Source organism: Balaenoptera ricei, chromosome 5, assembly GCF_028023285.1.
Source record: "Balaenoptera ricei isolate mBalRic1 chromosome 5, mBalRic1.hap2, whole genome shotgun sequence".
In the NCBI taxonomy this organism is placed as follows: Eukaryota; Metazoa; Chordata; class Mammalia; order Artiodactyla; family Balaenopteridae; genus Balaenoptera; species Balaenoptera ricei.
The window spans coordinates 36,812,286-36,831,242 of record NC_082643.1 but is presented as its reverse complement, the minus strand read 5'-3'; the positions used below and the strand labels follow the sequence as shown (position 1 = coordinate 36,831,242).

Here is an 18,957-nt window from a genome sequence, read left to right as displayed (position 1 = left end):
CGGGGTGAGAACCAAGCGCGAGACAATCACGCTGGCAAGGTCTGCACCGGCAGGAACCACATCTGAAATGTGACCTTTCCTTTGTTTTTTCAAGTGACTTCACTAAGTGTATTTCTTCTTCTATCCTTGACTTTGACATATGGTCAAACAGACCTCAACCCCACCATAACTGGGCTCAGTGTTCTAATATGAATCAGAAAGGATTTCAATACCTTCCCCTTTTTTCTTTAACTGAAAATCCCTCACGACACCTTGGCCATCTGAGAAAGGGTAGATGCCCACAGTGCAAATACATCACAGCAGAGCAGGCTGCCCACTCCCATCCGGCCCTGCTGAGGGGCCTGGGGCTGCACGAGGCTCTCAACCCAAAAGACAGGAGGGGGTCAAACGCCCTCCAGACTCTGCAATCCTGAAGCTACAAATCAAGCTCACTCAAAGCAAGATGCATACATTTCAACAATAACACTTAAAAGGTAAGCATTCTTTTATTTTGTTAACGGAGAATTATGTAAATATTACGTAGCTATAAAAATGCTGGGGAAGCATAAATTCCTCTGCAACACAGACTGGGTGTGAGACACCCACAGAGGAAACCATCCAGGACCGTGAATGAGCCGGGAAAGAGCCAAGAGCAAGGGAGACAGGGTCCAAACAGAAAAAGACATCATAAACAAAGACATCACTTCGGATTCCGGAAGCCATCGGTATGAACAGTATATAGATATTCTCCTCCAAAAATGTGCTGTGACTTTCCTAGGGTCTTAATTCATGAGAAAATGGTTTTCCTCAAGCTTTCTTCAGGCCAAGAATAGCACTAAAAGTATTAGTCATCAAAGTTTCTTAGGAAGGATCCAAATTTAATATCCAACACTAAACTACCCCCTAAAAAGGGATAAAGCACAGACTCTCCGAAAATTACTAATGCCTATTGTGGGGGCCAAGAATTAGGACCAACAATAAAATGAATTCAAATTCAGCCTTTGAGAAATTCTATCACGACAATATTCAAGAATTCAGAAATACCGTGAGCATATACTTCATTTAAAAAATGGAGCCATCCCATGGCATCCTACTAAGCGTGCTTACTCACAGCATTATACGTTTTTCTGCCATTTATCTCACGGAGTAGGAGTATTTGAGCCACAAAGATAACAAAACAAATACAAGAACAGGAGCAAGTTAACGGGCCAGAATCCGACTTGGATTTCTACTGAATCAAATCTAATTGTATGATATATTTTGAGTAAACCACTAGATCTTCATTTCCAGTTATCAGTATCTGTAAGCAAATGAGACTATTTTTTGAATTTCTGCAAATATTGGTATTTCAGAAATTTTGGAGGTATCTATCTAATTCAGTGAAAACTTTCATGTGCTATTAATTTCAAGGTTTTAGGGTATTATTAAATTTAAAAGTCCATTATCCTTTACATTATTATAAGCAGAAACAATGACAAATTTCCTAACTATTCCTGAGGCCAGAAGCAATTTGCCTCTAGCTCTAATTCTAAGTCTGTATTATTTTGATCATATAATGAAAAAATAACAGTTATAAACATTTTGAAAAGAGACAAATTTCAAAAGATCACTTACATGACACATAAAGCCCTGCTGTTGTCAGAGCATCAAGAGACTCTGGACCGTGTAACACATGCTTGGAAGGCGTCGCTGTTTCACGGTTGTTTGACAGGCTGATGCCAAAAAACAAGTGTGTGAAACAGAGCCCTGAAGAATCTGTCAAGAGACTGCATTTCTAACGGGAATTTTAATTTATGATTTACTACAGGACTCTCAGGAGGAGGCAGGAGAAAGAGGAGGAAGGGGGTGACACATTTTCTGTTATTCAGAAAACACTCTGTTTCTCCACAACAACAACGGTGAGCACGTAGCCAGAGCCATTAATACACAGCCTGGAAGATTTCGTTCTCACACAAGAAGTTACCCTCCGAAAAAAAAACTGTCTCAGAATAAGAGAAGGCACAGTGCTTCAGGCACCTCCAGGAGTTCTGGCAGGTTCGGGATGCCATTTCAGGCACTCTCGGGAGAAAGGCCACCTCCCCAGTCCCCGTTCCCAAAGGCAGTCTTGTCACTAGACCTGGTTCTAAGAACGTCTGTGTACTTTGGGAAAAATGGCTAGCATGTGGCACAGACACTGACTGGTTTCAACTGAGTGAGTGGAAGTTCCCGAGAGGCCATCAGTTCAGCTCGCAAGACTGAAGCTGTTTTCTTCAGATTCTAGAAAGGATCTTAAGATGGAAACACAAAGTGAAATCCTTTTCAAAGTAAGAAAAGGACTGATGCTCAAAGTTGGAAGTGGAAACTTGGAAGGTTCTTACATTTTTGGTTTTCTCATTCTTGAGTGTTCTTTACACACTGTGAGCCCCTGCCTGTCACCATCTGCCAGCTTATTACAATGCTTTCCTTCAAAATCTGACAAAGGAACCCCGAACCCTCAATATGACCAAAAGACTCCATATCTTACCTTCAAACTACAATTTGCTTCCCCTAAATTTCTCAGTCCTTTCTTATTTTTAAAATTCTCAATTCTTTAAAATGTTTAAATTGTAAATTGATGGCAGGCCACTTGTTTACTTTTTAACCTCTTTGATATTTTCCTAGAATAGTGATGTAAACAGAAAACAGTCAGAACCAAATACATGTCAGTGAATGGATTTCCCTGTGAGGAACCTCCTGCTGACAGATTAATTCTGGAGAGAAATACAGGGCTGCAAATTAGCGCCTTTGAATTTGCTGGTATGAACATGGTGGAAAGCCAAAGTTCTTTCATCAACTCTTATGTGATCTGACCAGCAATCACCCTGATACTGCTTAACAGGCTGACAAGTCAGCTAAAGAGCAGTTTTAAAAATATTCTTGAAGTGAGAGATTGGTTTTCATTTAAAGCATTATAAGCATACCAGTCATCTGTACAGGGAGGAAAGGTTCGGGGCAGGTTTGCCATCTACAATGATACCAGCAAACCCTATGTTTGTGGGCTCCCTTATTAAATTTACTCACACTTGCTGAAGTGTTATTAGATATTATATGGTCATCTAGGCTCAACTACAGGCATTAAACAGCATGTACTGCACAAGAGGATCCAGGAGCACCAAGCCGAATCCTCTGACCCACCCTGGCACTACATGGCTGGTCCACGCCCTTCAAAGAGCTCTGATGCAGCAGAAGGCCTTCCCATCCATCCGCCCACAAGGCCACAGCCCTTGCATTCTGCAGGCACATCTAACCAGATGTCTGATGGATGCAATGGACCACAGAAGACGCACTTCTGGAGGAACAAGTCCTTCAAACCAGTCTGATCTTAAGTTTGTGTAAAGTCAGCCTATGTCAAATACTGTCCTCAGGCCTAAATGACACATGAAAGAAGAGAAAAACCCAGCTAGACTCACTCCATAATTTCACCCTTTCATGAGAGTTTTGTAGTCTGGGCCCTAGACAGTGTCCGGACAGAAATGGATGAACAGACACCCCACTGCCCCACCATCAACACCCTCAGACAAGGAATGCTGTGACTTCATGGAGATCTGGTAGAGGCTTCATCCAGGGGGCGCACTCACACGCTGGGGGAGAGGCCGTGGGGATAGCTGGCCCTGCAAACAGGAGTCCTCTTCAAGCGTGCGCACCGCTGCCAGGGAAACGGCACCAACAGGGTGGAACAAGGGGCACCGGGAGTGATGCACAAATTGCCCAAACCATGTTCTACTCAGAGGACCCTGCCTTCCTTTTGAATTAGAAATGTCCTTTGATGGAACATTTAAAATTCAGGTTGGTATTTTCCCTACTAAATGCATCAAGCTCATTAGAATCAGCCAATCTATTAATATAATCTTCTCTACAATATCAAGGAGTGAAAAATATGATGTTATTTATATTTAGATGTTTCAAATAAGATCAAAGGTAAGTGATTCTTCCAGATTAAAAAGTGTCAAAAATTTGACTCTTAATGGGAGTAGAAATGTGCTTATCGAAATGGTCAGGATAGACACACAAAAATAAGCACAGGCTCTTATGCCAGAAGCCAGAGGGATCAGTTAAAGATTTAATGACAAATGTATGTGTAGGTAGGCTTCCCAGTCTAGTTTTGCTTGCATTTTTATTAACTGCATTTGCTACGAGAGAACATCTACCTTCTTTTCACCAAGAAACACGACCAGAGAAGAACCAGGGACAAGGAGCATGCAATGGTGGCAGCTGTTACATACAGAGAGTTGGTAAGTTTTGTTCCGTCAGAAACATGTCATAGGCTGATTGATTTTTGCAAATAGTCTGAAAAGCCAAGATAAAAGATACTTCGGAAGAGGTGTCCATAAATTCCAACAATACAATATGACATTCGCATCATTATAATGAATGTACTGAAAAAAGTAAACTTCTTAACCACAATGCTCTAAAAACTTGGTGTCCCGTCCTAAACTTTCCTTCTTAGAAATGGTATTTCAACATCTATACCTTTGCTAATAAAACTTTGTGTGTGAAATAAAAATTCAGCAGCCACAGTTCAAACTAAATTCATAGATGGGAACAAATTCCACTAAGAACAGACAGGAGACAAACAGGAGAGAAGAATCACCAAGGAGGATGGAAAAATTACCATTATTTTTCCTGGAAATTTCTGGCAAGTCTGACTGGCACTGAGGTGAATTTCTCGGCAAGTGATTTTCAGGTAGTTTCTTAGGGGTCTTCAGAGGACAGACCTCTCGCTCCTTGAGCTCAGCTATGTTTTCTGAAATCTGAAGGTCCGTTTCCTTAGGAAACATACATGTCTGTACTCCCTCCTTCACGTGACATTCGGAAGAAGTATTACTGACAGCAATTGCGTTTTTCAGTGTGTTTTCTTCTTTACTCAGTAAGATTTTGGGAAGAGTTAGATTCTTCTGCAGGTTGACGTTTAGGCCACCTGTGTACTTGAGGCCCACCCAGGCCTCGCCCACCCCGGCAGGGCATGCGTCCTCTTTAGCAGCTGCCAGGGAGCCACCTGGGCCCGAGGCCTGCTTGTCCTCTGCAGGGGCGCTGGCACTGCCAGCGACGGCTGCGCTGGCTTTGTGTTTCCCATAATAGACCGAGCACTTGTGCTTTTTCTGCGAATGGCTGTAGGTGGCCGGGCTCCTCTTCGTCGCGTTCTGGATCCTGCTCTGCGGGGGGTTTACCGGAAGGCAGCTTTTCCCTCGACCTTTATCGGAGGGGCTGTAGGTATCGAGAAAGTTCTTGCAATTGCTTCTGGATTTAAGAAGAAAGACATTCAACATAAACGCAAACCAAGTAAACCTCTCCCTCTCTGTTTCTAACTCCATGAGAAAGAGGGAGCAGTCTGGGGTACACCAAGGAGTTCTCACCTTTCCTTCCTCTAAAGCTCTGGGAGTTTAATAAACTAAGTCCTTACGTGAAGTCTATCTTATAATGAAAGAAATGGTGTAGCTGTCACACAGTGACTTAAAGAAAATTGTGCTGAAACAAATTTGGAACCAAAATGTATATGACCTTAAAATAAAATCAGAAATGAGTCATACCAAAGGTGAGAACCCTCTCCCCACACTACAAGAATTCTTACTTGTGAGAATGGGAGCTGATTACATCCATCGGACTATTGCTTTGCTGTGAAGAGGAGCTGGCATTTTGCCTCTGTCTCGTTTTCATGAACTCCATCAGAATGTACTGTGCTTGTTGGAAGGCTATTAAAATCACACCCAACAGGGACAAACTGAGGACGAAAGCAACGGGGTTCATTACTGCCCGGTTGTGACTGGCATTAAAAAGACTAGCTCACTAACACAACATTGTAAATCAACTATACGCCAATAAAAATTAAAATAAAAAAAAGGACTAGCTCTACAGAAGAGCGGTGAATCAACTGATGGGAAAAGTCTAAAGAAATGCTATTAAGATTCCATATCTTATGGATATGGAATGACTCCATAATTTCTGACAACTCTTAAAGATTCAAAAAAACTGTTCCTGAAAATGTGAATATTTATAATTCTGACATACCAGTTCAATTTTTAAAGACATTTCCAGGATAAAATCACATTTTAAAGGGTCCTTCTAGTCTTCTAATCTCAAACTGCCGTTGCACTGAGCTAATAACACATCCTATGTCACAGATGATGTTTGTATATCTTAAATGTTACATATAACATTCACATCTTCCACCGGGACTGCCAATGAACACATATGGAACACAACTGTCCATTACACTCCTAGGTCCTATGACTCTCCTACAATTAGTTTAGAGAATAGTAAATTCTCTTCAAGCGTACCAGGAACTACTTTGTCTACTTCACGAATGTCAAAATTCCACTCAATTCATATGCTTTGATCCCACTGGGCAATATACATTTCCATGCAACTCGGCTGGATGGCGTCTCCACTCAGTGAGGGAGGAACAGTGGAGAAGGTGGCAACTTACCTGACAAAGAAGACGGTGAGCCTCCAAAACGACTCCTCCCAGCTGGGTCCCGGAACCACGTCCGCACACAGAGGCAGCAGGTGATGAGGGAGGGTCACGTTGAGAGTGAAGCGAAACTCCAGGTCTGCCGCCGTGACCAGAGTCAGCTCGCGGATGACCCAGGAAGAGGTGAAGTCTGGAGTAAACCTGACAGCAAGAGGCATCTTTATGAACTCTGATGGTTTTAATTTCAGGCACAAAACAAAATAATCATAATGGCAGCAGAATTTCTTACTTCTGCAAGATAAATACTAACATGAAAACAACTCAAGACATCTTACCAATGAAAAAAAGTTTTTCCCCACAATATAGTAAATGCGACCCCAAACTGAAATGAGGTTAAAGTCCAATGCTCACACAATGCTGATGTCCCGGGACGTGTTGGGGTCCAAGGAAAACTGCTGACAGTCTAGAACTTCAAATCCATAACCTTGGCAATTATACCCATTAATTTTCAGAGATGTCACAGTTATAGGAAGTGGTCCGATATTCTCAACCTTAAAGTTCTTTGTAATTGATAAAATTTGCTTGCTGTCTTTCAGTTCTAGTGAGGATGAAAAGTGATATTTAGTACAGATGAACTGTAAAATTTATTTAAAATAATTTACTGAATCAACATTTACTGAATCCACAAACCATGATCTACATGATTAAAATGTAAAAAAATTCAATACAAGCTCAAAGCATGATTCCTAGCTAAATTCTAGAACGGTTCTAGATTCTACTACCAGGATATGATAAAAATACTTAACTAGTCAAGGCTTTTCTTAAGTTAAATGATCTGCCTAGGTACCAAAATCTCTTCTTTGTTCTTTTACTTATTAAAGGTTAAGGTGAAAAGTTTATTCTTCTCAGAAGCCTAACAGTTTGGATTTACCACGAGCCACCATGCACCCTGTGCCCCGGGAGCCTCATTCACACCCAACAGGACCAGTTAGGAGGGTGTGTGTGCTTCTGTGTAAACCCATCACGGACACTAGAAACACAGTTCAAACTCCCATTACATTAAGAGGTAGTAAATAGTTAAATCCTTGCAAATAATGAGAGCACATTTCATGTTGGGAGTTTAAAAAAGGAAGAGGTATCAATTTTTTAAATATTCCTATAAATTTATAACCCACAATTTATTCCATATTAGGACTAATATTTTATCTGGTTCTATGGTTTATACTCCTCCATAATTCTAACTTTCAAGGCAACTCTAAACTATTGAATGAGTGAATGAATGAATGAAAAAAAATGAACACTCTGATGAAGATTTTGAATGCAAAATGGCCAGTCTTTTCAAACTCAGTGCTCATTTAGCATAGTTTTCTAAAACAAAAAAAATTTACAATCAGGCGTTAAAATAGCTCTACAAATTATCCAATGGTTTCACCAATCAGTTTCTCCATAGGAAACATACTGTTACACTAAAATGCTTTCAGTGTGATCCTGAAATTAAAAATGATAACAGGAAAACAAGACAGAATTTACCAAAAACATTTTACATCTATTGGTTTATTTTTGGCTTAGTTCTTAAGGAAGCTCTTGGAACTAATATAAATAGTTTAAACGCATTTAATTTAAATACATGCAAAACTTAGAATTTTCTAATGGAACACTTAAACAAATTTCTAAATCTGCATTGTCTGATACAGTAGCCACTAGACACATATGGCTACTTAAATTTAAATTAAATTTAAATTAAATAAATTTAAAAATTGAGTTTTTCAGTCACACAAGCTATATTTTAAGCACTCATTAGCCACATGTAGCGAGTGGCTGCCGTACTGGACAACACAGATGTAGAACATTTCCATTACTGCAAAAGGGTGGTGAGCTCACCTTCAGCCTTCTCTCTACTTATCATCTTGGTGTGATTTTTTATGATTAGGTAACTGATAACCAAATTAACCGTTTCACACTATTTATCTTAAATATTTGACACTCTACTGGTAACTTAACATTATACGTTTCCCCCCATATCTATTACTTAAGTTGGGTTAAATATCTAAGGCTATTGTTTCTAATCAAGTGGTACCAGCCTACATATTCTCAAATGTTTGCCTGATTTAATTATTAGCATCAATACAATGAATTTACTGTAAATTTTTAAAAGAATCTTCTCATATCTCCTTTTGCTCTTGGCTTTGGCTCCAAGCCTGTCCTGTCCAAGTGCCACACATACAGACCACACACACGGACCACACGCAGGGACTCACGTCTCCGGCAGCCCATCAGTGTGGACTCGGGCACCTTAAAGCGCAGTGAACCTCCAGTGCCAGGAAGTCTCCCTCCCACTTTCAGTAGCTCTCTTGCTCCAAATCCTTCCACGCCAATCATGTCGATAACAGTCAAGTTATTCCTACAGAGAAAGGAGATGCAAATAAAAATGCACTGCAATAGAGTTGTCACAAGATACAATGCACTTGAATTTAAATATTCCTAATTAGCAAAACAAAATTTTTTAAGTTTTGAGAAAAAACTCAGTTTAAATAGTGTGGCATCTCCCGCCATCTCAGAGCACGGAAGCTGCCAAGCCTGGCAGAGTCAAAGCAAGCTGAGTGGGCAAGAACGAGCAAATGATCATGATCGCTCTCCAGTTTCCACCCAAGAATGGAAACCTATATTTTTCTAACCAGGCACCAGGGTGGTGATCATACCTCCAAGAGACAAAACGTGAAGGAATAAACTGGGGGGCCACAAAGAAAAATTAACAAATTTAGACAAAATGATAAAAATTGTTTATAGGGTGAATTAAGTAGTTTTCATAGTAATTGTGACTGTAAGAAATTCTTCCTTAGGTTTAATTCTAGAAATGAAATCCTACCATATCTTTTGAAGCAAAGATTTAAAATAGCATCCTACAAATAGCATGTATCTACTCAAGTTCTTATTAGTCAAATAGTAATTCAGACTAGCTTTTGCCTTTTCATTAACTGAAATCAGGATTCCTAGGATGGAAAGTTCAGTGGAAATGATGTTTAAATGATGCAGACTGCACTGAAAGTCAGTTGCCATTAAGGTAAACCCTAGAAGCAAAATACACTGAGATATCTTTACATCTTCATCTAAAGGATTAAAACCTTTATTGAACCACTTAAAAGCCTTTAAAGTGATGTTAGATGAGTGACATTGTTTACAGAAAAATGTGGTGTCTCTCAATACAGAAACCACCAAAAATAAATTAACTACTATAAAAAACTGAGAGTTTCTTTTCAAGCCTGGCACAGTTGAAGCTGGGATGAGGTAAAGCTTCTCTCTACACTTCCCATGACCTTAGTTCTTCAACAGAGAATGTGTTTAAAAGGACAGCAGAACGTTGTCAGCAGAGCACTAAAATGCTTACTAGAACATTAGTTATTAGTTTGCTCTAGTCAGCATTACTTAAAATGCTTAACAAAACAGTCTCTTTTTTTAATTTAATTAATTTTTTATTGGAGTATAGATGATTTACAATCTTGTGTTAGTTTCTGCTGTACAACAAAGTGAATCACTTACACATATACATATACATATATCCACTCTTTTTTAGATTCTATTCCCATATAGGTCATTACAGAGTACTGAATAGAGTTCCCTGTGCTTAGTTATCTGTGTGGCAAATCTTTGATACAACACCAATATTCAACAAGTGAAGTCTCTTGAAGGTTCTTTATGATGTGAAATCTGAAACTATATTAATGAATTTTCATAGTTTGTTACATTAAAATCCAGTGGTCTATCTTGCACATTTTACCAGGGATGATTTTTGGATTATCATAAGTAGTTATTTGGAAAATACTGTTCACTGTGATATGCAGATCTTCCAAATGTTGACACATTTCATTATACTTATAAAAATCACATTTATTAATATCCTCACTGATGTTAACAGAAAAGTACTTTAAGTACTGAGAAGCTGTGAAGCTCACAGTGGCAGATACAACTTTTCCAAAACTCTACTTTTCATGCAAATGCTCAAATTTTATCATTGGCAACAGACACTATCCTTGAAGTGACAGGCTCACTTTGTTCATTTTCAAGAAAACATTTGCCAAGTACCTGAATCTGAAACAACCATAGTTTGTCTGCTAATCATCCTTTCAAGTAAAAATGGTGTTCCATGAAAAAAAGTGGCTAATTCAGCTTATAATTCAAACAGTCGCCAACGTACTTTTCTTGGAGACAACCATGGATGCAGTATGAGTGCTTTATGGGTACTTCTCTTCTTTGGCAGGGGGCGTGTATAGTTGTTTTACAATGAGCAAGCAGACTCTTTTAAGAACTTTATCTTAGTGCATTTTCTTTTTAGCAGCATTCACTTGCAGAAGAACAAACTCATATATTAAAGGAAGCCCAGAATAAGAAAGTCTTTGCCAACTGATATGATACTGGAAAAGCTTAAAAAATATATATAACTAAAACGTCATTAATGAAAAAATTAAATTTGTGTTAGAAGTCTCACCAATGCAGGGAGAGCTTCAACATAGATCTGTATTTACTGTAAATTTTTGAAAGAAGACTCTCAATAAAGAGTAAAGAGGAAAAAAAATTCAGAATGAAAAACATTTAACTGCTTAAATCAGCTGGCAATAATTGTTCATTTAAAAGGAAGGAAAAGAAGTAAAACAAGCCAGTGGGCTCAACTAAGGACTTTTTCCATTGTCCTTTGGGGCTACAGAGAATTCCAGAAGCAAGACAGACATGAGAACAGTGTAAATCCAAACACCGCGGAATGAAAACGTATATGGCAGTGTTTCAATTATTCTTCTGAGCTGAGGACAGAAAAGTTAAGTGTGGATGTGTGTGTGTGTGTGTGTGTGTGTGTGTGTTCACGTGTGTGCTCTGCCCTCTGTGACGGCGGATGAGATGCTGCGGGAAGGGTACCGCCGCCCTTGGAGAGGTGGGCTCACGCTCCCCACGGTACAAGGCAGGAACCTGACACACAGGAGGCCTAAGTGTGGAGCCTCAGGGAGCCGCTCTCCTCAGCCACTGCCGCTCCTGCCCTTGGACACAGATCATCACTGAGGGCCTGAGTGAGTCAGCGTCACCTCTCAGCTAAAGAGATTCTTGAGAGAAAGAGAGTCAGCCAGCCAATGAGAAAGGGACACACCTACCGGATTAGGATGAGGGAGGTGACTTTTCCATAGTCAGCTGGCGTGAAAACTACACCAACCCTTTTCCTTTCCAAAGGCTGCAAATGTAGGTGGAGGATGCCAAACCTGGATTCCTCAGAATGCACACCCTGCAAGTTATTAATAAATGCAATTAACTCCTAGAGAACAAGATTCCATCTTCATTAAAATGCATAAACATGACTGCTGTTTCTTTAACGTCTGGATCTGACCACCCAAATCAACCTGTGGAACTTGTTTACCGGGAGAGTTCACACCCATCAAAAGTTCCCGAGCCCTGCTGAGAAGCAGAGGCAGAGGCTGCAGGACAACCTGACACGGATGCTGGAAAGGGGACTTGCCGCCTGGACCAGATGGGAGCTGGGGCTACAGGCCTTTGATGCAAAGGTGCTTTGGATGTAAAACATGACCGAGAAAACAGAGCAAGAGCCTCTGCCTGAATGCTACAGGGATCTGACCAAACCACCTGTCCACTGCTGGACAACCCTAAATTCTCTTTAATATTAAGTTTATAAAGAAACCATCTTTATTTAGTTTCTCCATTTAGGAGAAAGATCTTTATTTATTCATATCCTCCTTTATTCTCCCCAAGATTTCTCACTTTCTCTGAATAAATTTTGTGTTCTAAATTTAATATTCAAGATTTAGTTCTTCATCATTGTGGTAGACTTTCCCTCTTTCCAATGTTTTTTCTAGCTCCTTCTCACTAAAAATAATGTATTAATTCTTTAGAACTGTAACCATGTAGTCTGCATAATGTTTCTCTTTTCTATATTTTTAGTTTTTAAATTTGTTTTATCCCCCAGTTATTGCTCACATTTCCCATACTATCTGAAAGAAGAAATAGTGATGGTATTTGATTCATTTTCATTAAAATTATAAACTTCATGAAGGGAGGACTTCTGCTTTATACACATATGAATATTGAAAAAAAGCTGCCGATTTAGGGTATTAAAAGCATAATAACAGCAGCACCAATTATTAAATAAAATAGTTCTTATATGCCAGGCTCTGGAATATAATTAGGTATATAAAATGCTAAGCATTCTATAAACCTATGGAATCTTCAAACATTATTATGAGTGAAAAAGAGGAGACCTGGAGAGGTTAAATAATTTACCCAGGACTACATGGAGGAGCCTGGATTTGGAACTTTGAATGTCCAATTCCACATGCTCTTAACCAAAGGAACTGCATTTCTAAAAATAAACCAACAAAACAAAAATGTAGGCCTTTCTTATATGACAACGAATTCTAATAAGAATTTTAAGTTCAATTTGTAGTGTCTCAGAGACATTGATACTGACTATTCTTTTTGTCAATGTAATAAATTAACAATGGTTTGATATTTCCTTTGTCACAAAAGGTATAACATTCTCGGGGAAAATCTTCAATCACAGATTAAAAACTTTTTGCGAGTTGCACTATTTGTTTAAATCTGAATAGAACACTGACATGTAAAAGAAACTGGCATTATTTTTGGAATTTCAAATTATATGTGATTAAATAGTCGTGGGACAAAATACCTGTTAGCATTTTGGACTCATTTACCTCCCAACAGTCCTGGAAGACTGCCTGGTGAAGTGAAGAATGAGAGGGACAGGGCAGGACAGGTTTGCTAACACAAGACCCTGCTGCCTAGACCACTGACAAAGGGAAAGGAACGTTATTGCTTGCGTGTTTCTTCCTATAAATAACTCTGTTAAAAATCCACTTAAAAGCTTGCTTTGATTCATTCTAACTCACAGTTGGAGGTTATCTGTGGCCCCCTTTTTCAAGTTAATCTAGAGCCAACAGTGTATCTTTGGAGGGTTATGGGTAGAGAAAGAAGAAAATACCCAAGGCATTTGAATACGTGTGTGTATTAGAACCACAGTGACATGCATATGTGTGTCTATGTGTGTGTATTTTTTTAAGAGATGCTTCATTTTTAATTGATCTCAAGCACAGAATACCAGTGACCCACAGAACGACTGCGTGAAAACTAAGAAAGCAGGCTGCCAGTTCCCAGTCAAGCAATGTCCTCGCCACGTGACATGTTTACTCCCTCCCTGGGTATTTATGCAAGACCTCATGACAGCCCAGAGGCTCAAGACTCCCAGAAATCCTTTTTTATAGAGCAAATGACTATCACAGAAACTGGGTGATCTGCTAAAAACATGAAGCCAGTTTAGTAAGAGAAGATTTCTTTTTAACGTATTTGTTTTTACCTTATCTTGCCCTTAAAAGAATTTGATGGGGCCAAGGAATCTTAAGAGAATTATAAATTCTGGGATCTCGAGTTTTATGGTTTTCTACATAGCTCTGATTCAATTGTTATTTCTTCACTCACATGAATCTAAATAATCAAATTAAAATGATTTACAGGCTCACATGAACCATGGGCTCCTGCTGCATTAGTTAATTGGAAAAAGCTGCTATGTATACTTAACTCCTAGAATATAAAAATAGAGAGCCACATATATTACATAAAGACACTCAAAACACAAATCAGTGAGGCCCATATGCTATGTGTCTAGTTTGTCAGCATTCTTTTTTCTGTTTAAAGATGACATCCTACCCGGTAAGGGCAAGCTTTGGTGAGCTGGAATTCACTAGTTGTGAAATTAATCATCTGCACATCGGTGCCAAACCTATAAAGAAAAAAAATGTTTAAAATAGCATTCAGATCACCAAGAAAGAAAGAAAAACATACGTGTGCATATAGATACATATGCATTTATTTGCACACAGACCCAATTCACCCCGACCTGTCACTCCTGTGTCCCAGCCCCCCACACTGTACCAGGCATGTTGTAAGAGCTCAATAAATATTGTTGAATGAATGTTGGCAGCACAGCATGTAAAGAATCATATGGTGACAAAAGCTCCCAATATGAAGCAATTTTTTTTTCCCCAAATGGTTCACAGCTATGGAACCTGATAGGAAGTGACTCTCAGTCATGGACAGTTCTAGCTCCCAGTGGACATTTGGCCACGTCTAGAGACACTTTTGGTTGCTGCAGCTGGGGAGGTCCCACTGGCATCTACTGGGTGGAAGCCAGGAATGCTGCTAAACATCCTTCAAAGCACAGAATGCCCCTACCCCCACCCCAAACAGAGACTCATGTGGTCCAAAACATCAGGAGTCCTGAAGCTGAGACCCAGGGATGAGGGCAGGTGTCACTGAGCCAGAAGAGGAAACATTCTAAGTGAAACTGTGACTACTGTGCAAAAATAAGATGTAACAGACATGAACTATGATCATATTTTGTATAACAACCCTAGGTTAAAATACACTGAACCACTAAACTCATTTCTTGTGTTGCCCAGAGGTCATTGTGATTTCAATTCTAAATTTTAGAGGAGTACATGTGAAAAATCATGATTGTAAAGGTTCTCTGACAAGAAAAGAATATTCTGCTGGGCCCTGGACTTGACATGGTAACATTCAAGACCCACACAGTACCCAGAACTGGGAATTGCCATCAGGGGTCTGCACTGAGGAGATGGGGGCTGTGGTCATGGGCTGATCCCATGCACATCCACACACAGGTCCCAGGGAAAACGCAAAGGACATTAAATAATTCCGGGTCTTAACAGGACCTCCCAACACCCCATGAGAGATCTTCACCAGCTGGGCGTTACCATTTGTGCAGCAGGCGTGCGGCAGCCTCGGGCTTCGGGTACAAGGAAACAGGCAGGAGCTGCAGGGAGACTGGCGATGAGGAAGGGTTCTTCACCACAAAGTACTTCACCTAGATGTGCAGAGAGGAGAGTCAGACCCCAGGAAAGGCAGAACCACTCCTGAAATGCCCCTGCAAAAGTGCATCACCTGCATCTAACCACGAACCATCACCCAGTCAATTCCTCTCCCCTATGAACTTCAAACTCACTCACTCCTACTGAAGCCCGTGTTAGTCAGAATCTTCTCTGTTGTTGCAGTTGAATACTTTCTTAGCTGATAGATTCTGAACTGGGTACAGACTTCATAAAACATGTTTGTTTTAAGCGTTTTCAGTCTGTTCACGAGTTTTACTCCTTACTTTGTTCTTCTGACACCTCCCTCCTAAAAGTGCTGAATGGCATATGTGTGTCACTTAATTTCAACTAATTTTGGTTCTGAAACAGTATCACAAGGTGGCGATACTCTGATAACATAAAAACCCAAGAGCTGGGGTGAAATGAAGAGATGAAAAGACGCAGGACCCTCACCACGCTGTTCCTCAGGGCGGTGGCACTGAAGTTTAACACGAGGCCAGTCTCCGGGATCAAACGAGGCAGGAAGAGAGCAAAGGGTTCTGACTCCTTGGATTTCTTTGAGTGGGCAAACCGAGTCATTCCTAAAACGTTCCTCCTGCGTAATTTGGAAACAAAGAAATTATGAAAAATAATTTTGACAGAAAAAAAGGAAATCACTTCCACTAAAAGGAACAAGGGGATCTTGGAAAAAAATGACTTATTTGGGGTCTGGGTGACACAAACTACAAGATGATCCTGGAAGAGCCTGTTTTACTAGAAAGCAAGGAAGTGCTCAAAGAATGATGAGCACACAGGGCTCCCATCAGGCAAATCTGGGACAAGTCAGCATCAAAAATAATAATGGTGGTAAGGCCCAAAGAATCCATAGTGATGCTCAAAAAGAGTGTAGAATGAACAAAATAATTAGAAACATCACCATTTTTGCAGCCATCAATTCAACAACTGATCCCAGGCAAGGATTATCAATGGATGCCAAAAGCATGGGGTGAAACATTCTTAGGGGACAGGAAATATACATGGTCTCGAATTATCATAGCACATATTACATATTAATTGCAAAAGGAAAACTATCTACAATGGAGAGAGTCAAATGATTCAACTGAGCAATGTCAATAATGGGACAAATTGACATTTATGTCCCTCCCTCAGGTGATGAGATGATAAGGACACAAGACCGACCAAGTAATTAGTACTCTTCCCCAAAATGCTTAACAGGAATGTAAACTTGAAGAAGCAACCCCCAAAAATCCAAAGTGTTGAATGTTCTATAAGACAACTGGCTAGGACGCTTTAAAACACTGACACTATGAAAGACGAAAAAAGGTGGGGACACTAGTCTGAAAAAAATTAAGGAAACATGACAACCAAATGCAATGCATGGTCCTTGACTGGACCCTGAATTTTAAAAAAGGAAAAAGAGAGGAGGGACCTTCAAGATGGCAGAGGAGGAGGACGTGGAGATTACCTTCCTCCCCACAAATACATCAAAACTACATCTACACGTGGAACAACTCCTACAGAACACCTACTGAAGAAGGCAGAAGACCTCAGACTTCCCAAAAGGCAAAAAGATCCCCACGTACCTGGGTAGGGCAAAAGAAAAAAGAAAAAACAGAGAGAAAACGATAGGGATGGGACCCGCACCTCTGGGAGGTAGCTGTGAAAGAGGAAAAGTTTCCACACCCCTTCACTGGCGGAGACAGGGTGTGGGCAAGGGGGAAGTTTCAGAGCCATGGAGGAGAGTGCAGCAACAGGGGTGCAGAGGGCAAAGTGGAGAGATTCCCACACAGAGGATCGGTACCAACCAGCACTCACCAGCCTGAGAGGCTTGTCTGCTCACCCACCGGGGCAGATGGGGGCTGGGAGCTGAGGCTCGGGCTTCGGCGGTCAGATCCCAGGGAGAGGACTGGGGTTGGCTGCGTGAACACAGCCTGAAGGGGGCTAATGCGCCACAGGTAGCCAGGAGGGAGTCCAGGAAAAAGTCTGGACCTGCCTCAGAGGCAAGAGACCATTGTTTCAGGGTGTGTGAGGAGAGGAGATTCAGGTAACCGCCTAAACGAGCTCCAGAGAAGGGCGAGAGCCACGGCTATCAGCTCGGACCCCAGAGATGGGCATGAACCGCTAACACTGCTGATGCTGCCACAAAAAATCCTGTGTGCAAGTGCAGGTGACTATCCACACCCTGCCAGGAGCCTGTGCAGCCCGCCACTGCCAGGGTCCCATAATCCAGGGACAAGTTCCCCAGAAGAACACACGGTACGCCTCAGGCTGTTGCCACGTCACGTCAGCCTCTACCGCCGCAGGCTCGTCCCGTGTTCCAATTATAACTACTATACCCCTCCCTCCCCCCCGGCCTGAATGAGCAAGAGCCCCCTAATCAGCCGCTGCTTTATCCCCATCCTGTCTGGGCGAAGAACAGATGCCTGAGGATGCCCTACAAGCAGAGGCGGGGCCAAAACCAAAGCTGAACCCCAGGAGCTGTGCGAACAAAGAAGAGAAAGGGAAATTTCTCCCAGCAGCCTCAGGAGCAGCGGATTAAATCCCTCCAATCAACCTGATGTACCTGCATCTGTGGAATACCTGAATAGACAATGAATCATCCCAAAGTTGAGGCAGTGGAGCCTACAGTTGGGAGCAACTGTAGACTTGAGGTTGGCAGTCTGCGACTGATTTGTTTCTGATTTTTATGCTTATCTTACTATAGTTTTTAGCACTTGTTAACACTGGTGGATTTGTTTATTGGTTTCGTTATTCTCTACTTTTCTTTTTATTATTATTATTTTTTATTTTTTATTGTAATAATTTTTTTTTAATTATTTATTTATTCTTTTCTTTCTTTTTTCTCCCTTTTCCTCTGAGCCATGTGGCTGACAGGGTCTTGGTGCTCCGGCCTGGTGTCAGGTTTGAGCCTCTGAGGTGGGAGAGCCAAGTTCAGGACACTGGACCAACAGAGACCTCCTGAACCCATGTAATATCAATTGGCGAGAGCTCTCCCAGAGATCTCCGTCTCCACGCTAAGACCCAGCTCCACCTAATGGCCAGCAAGCTCCAGTGCTGGATGCCCCATGCCAAACAACTAGTAAGACAGGAACACAACCACACCCATTAGCAGAGAGGCTGTCTAAAATCATACTAAGTACACAGACACCCCAAAACACACCACCAGACGTGGCCCTGCCCACCAGAAAGACAAGATCTAGCCTCACCCACCAGGACACAGGCACCAGTCGCCTCCACCAGGAAGTCTACACAACCCACTGAACCAACCTCACTCACTGGGGGCAGACACCAAAAACAATGGGAACTACAAACCTGCAGCCTGGAAAAAGAAGACCGCAAACACAGTAAGTTAACCAAAATGAGAAGACAGAGAAATATGCAGCAGATGAAGGAGCAAGGTTAAAAACCCACCAGACCAAACACTTGAAGAGGAAATAGGCAGTCTACCTGAAAAAGAATTCAGAGAAATGATAGTGAAGATGATCCAAAATCTTGGAAATAGAATGGAGAAAATACAAGAAACATTTAACAAGGACATAGAAGAACTAAAGAGCAAACAAATAATGATGAACAACACAATAAATGAAATTAAAAATTCTCTAGAAGGAATCGACAGCAGAATAATTGAGGCAGAAGAATGGATAAGTGACCTGGAAG

The 18,957-nt window shown here is 41.0% G+C and overlaps 1 protein-coding gene across 5 annotated transcripts in view; it reads right to left on the bottom strand.

Moving 5' to 3' along the window:
- Window positions 1–18,957, bottom strand: part of TMEM131L (transmembrane 131 like) — a 159,655-nt gene that overhangs the window by 27,385 nt on the left and 113,313 nt on the right. For all 5 annotated transcript variants that reach the window (XM_059922639.1, XM_059922640.1, XM_059922641.1 and 2 more), the window contains 9 exons: window positions 15,754–15,895; window positions 15,187–15,296; window positions 14,120–14,192; window positions 11,542–11,669; window positions 8,665–8,807; window positions 6,818–7,004; window positions 6,422–6,607; window positions 5,567–5,716; window positions 4,610–5,235 (listed from right to left, as the gene is read on the bottom strand). In XM_059922639.1, the coding sequence (XP_059778622.1) occupies window positions 4,610–5,235; window positions 5,567–5,716; window positions 6,422–6,607; window positions 6,818–7,004; window positions 8,665–8,807; window positions 11,542–11,669; window positions 14,120–14,192; window positions 15,187–15,296; window positions 15,754–15,895 (1,745 nt within the window). The remainder of the gene's footprint in view (window positions 1–4,609; window positions 5,236–5,566; window positions 5,717–6,421; window positions 6,608–6,817; window positions 7,005–8,664; window positions 8,808–11,541; window positions 11,670–14,119; window positions 14,193–15,186; window positions 15,297–15,753; window positions 15,896–18,957) is intronic.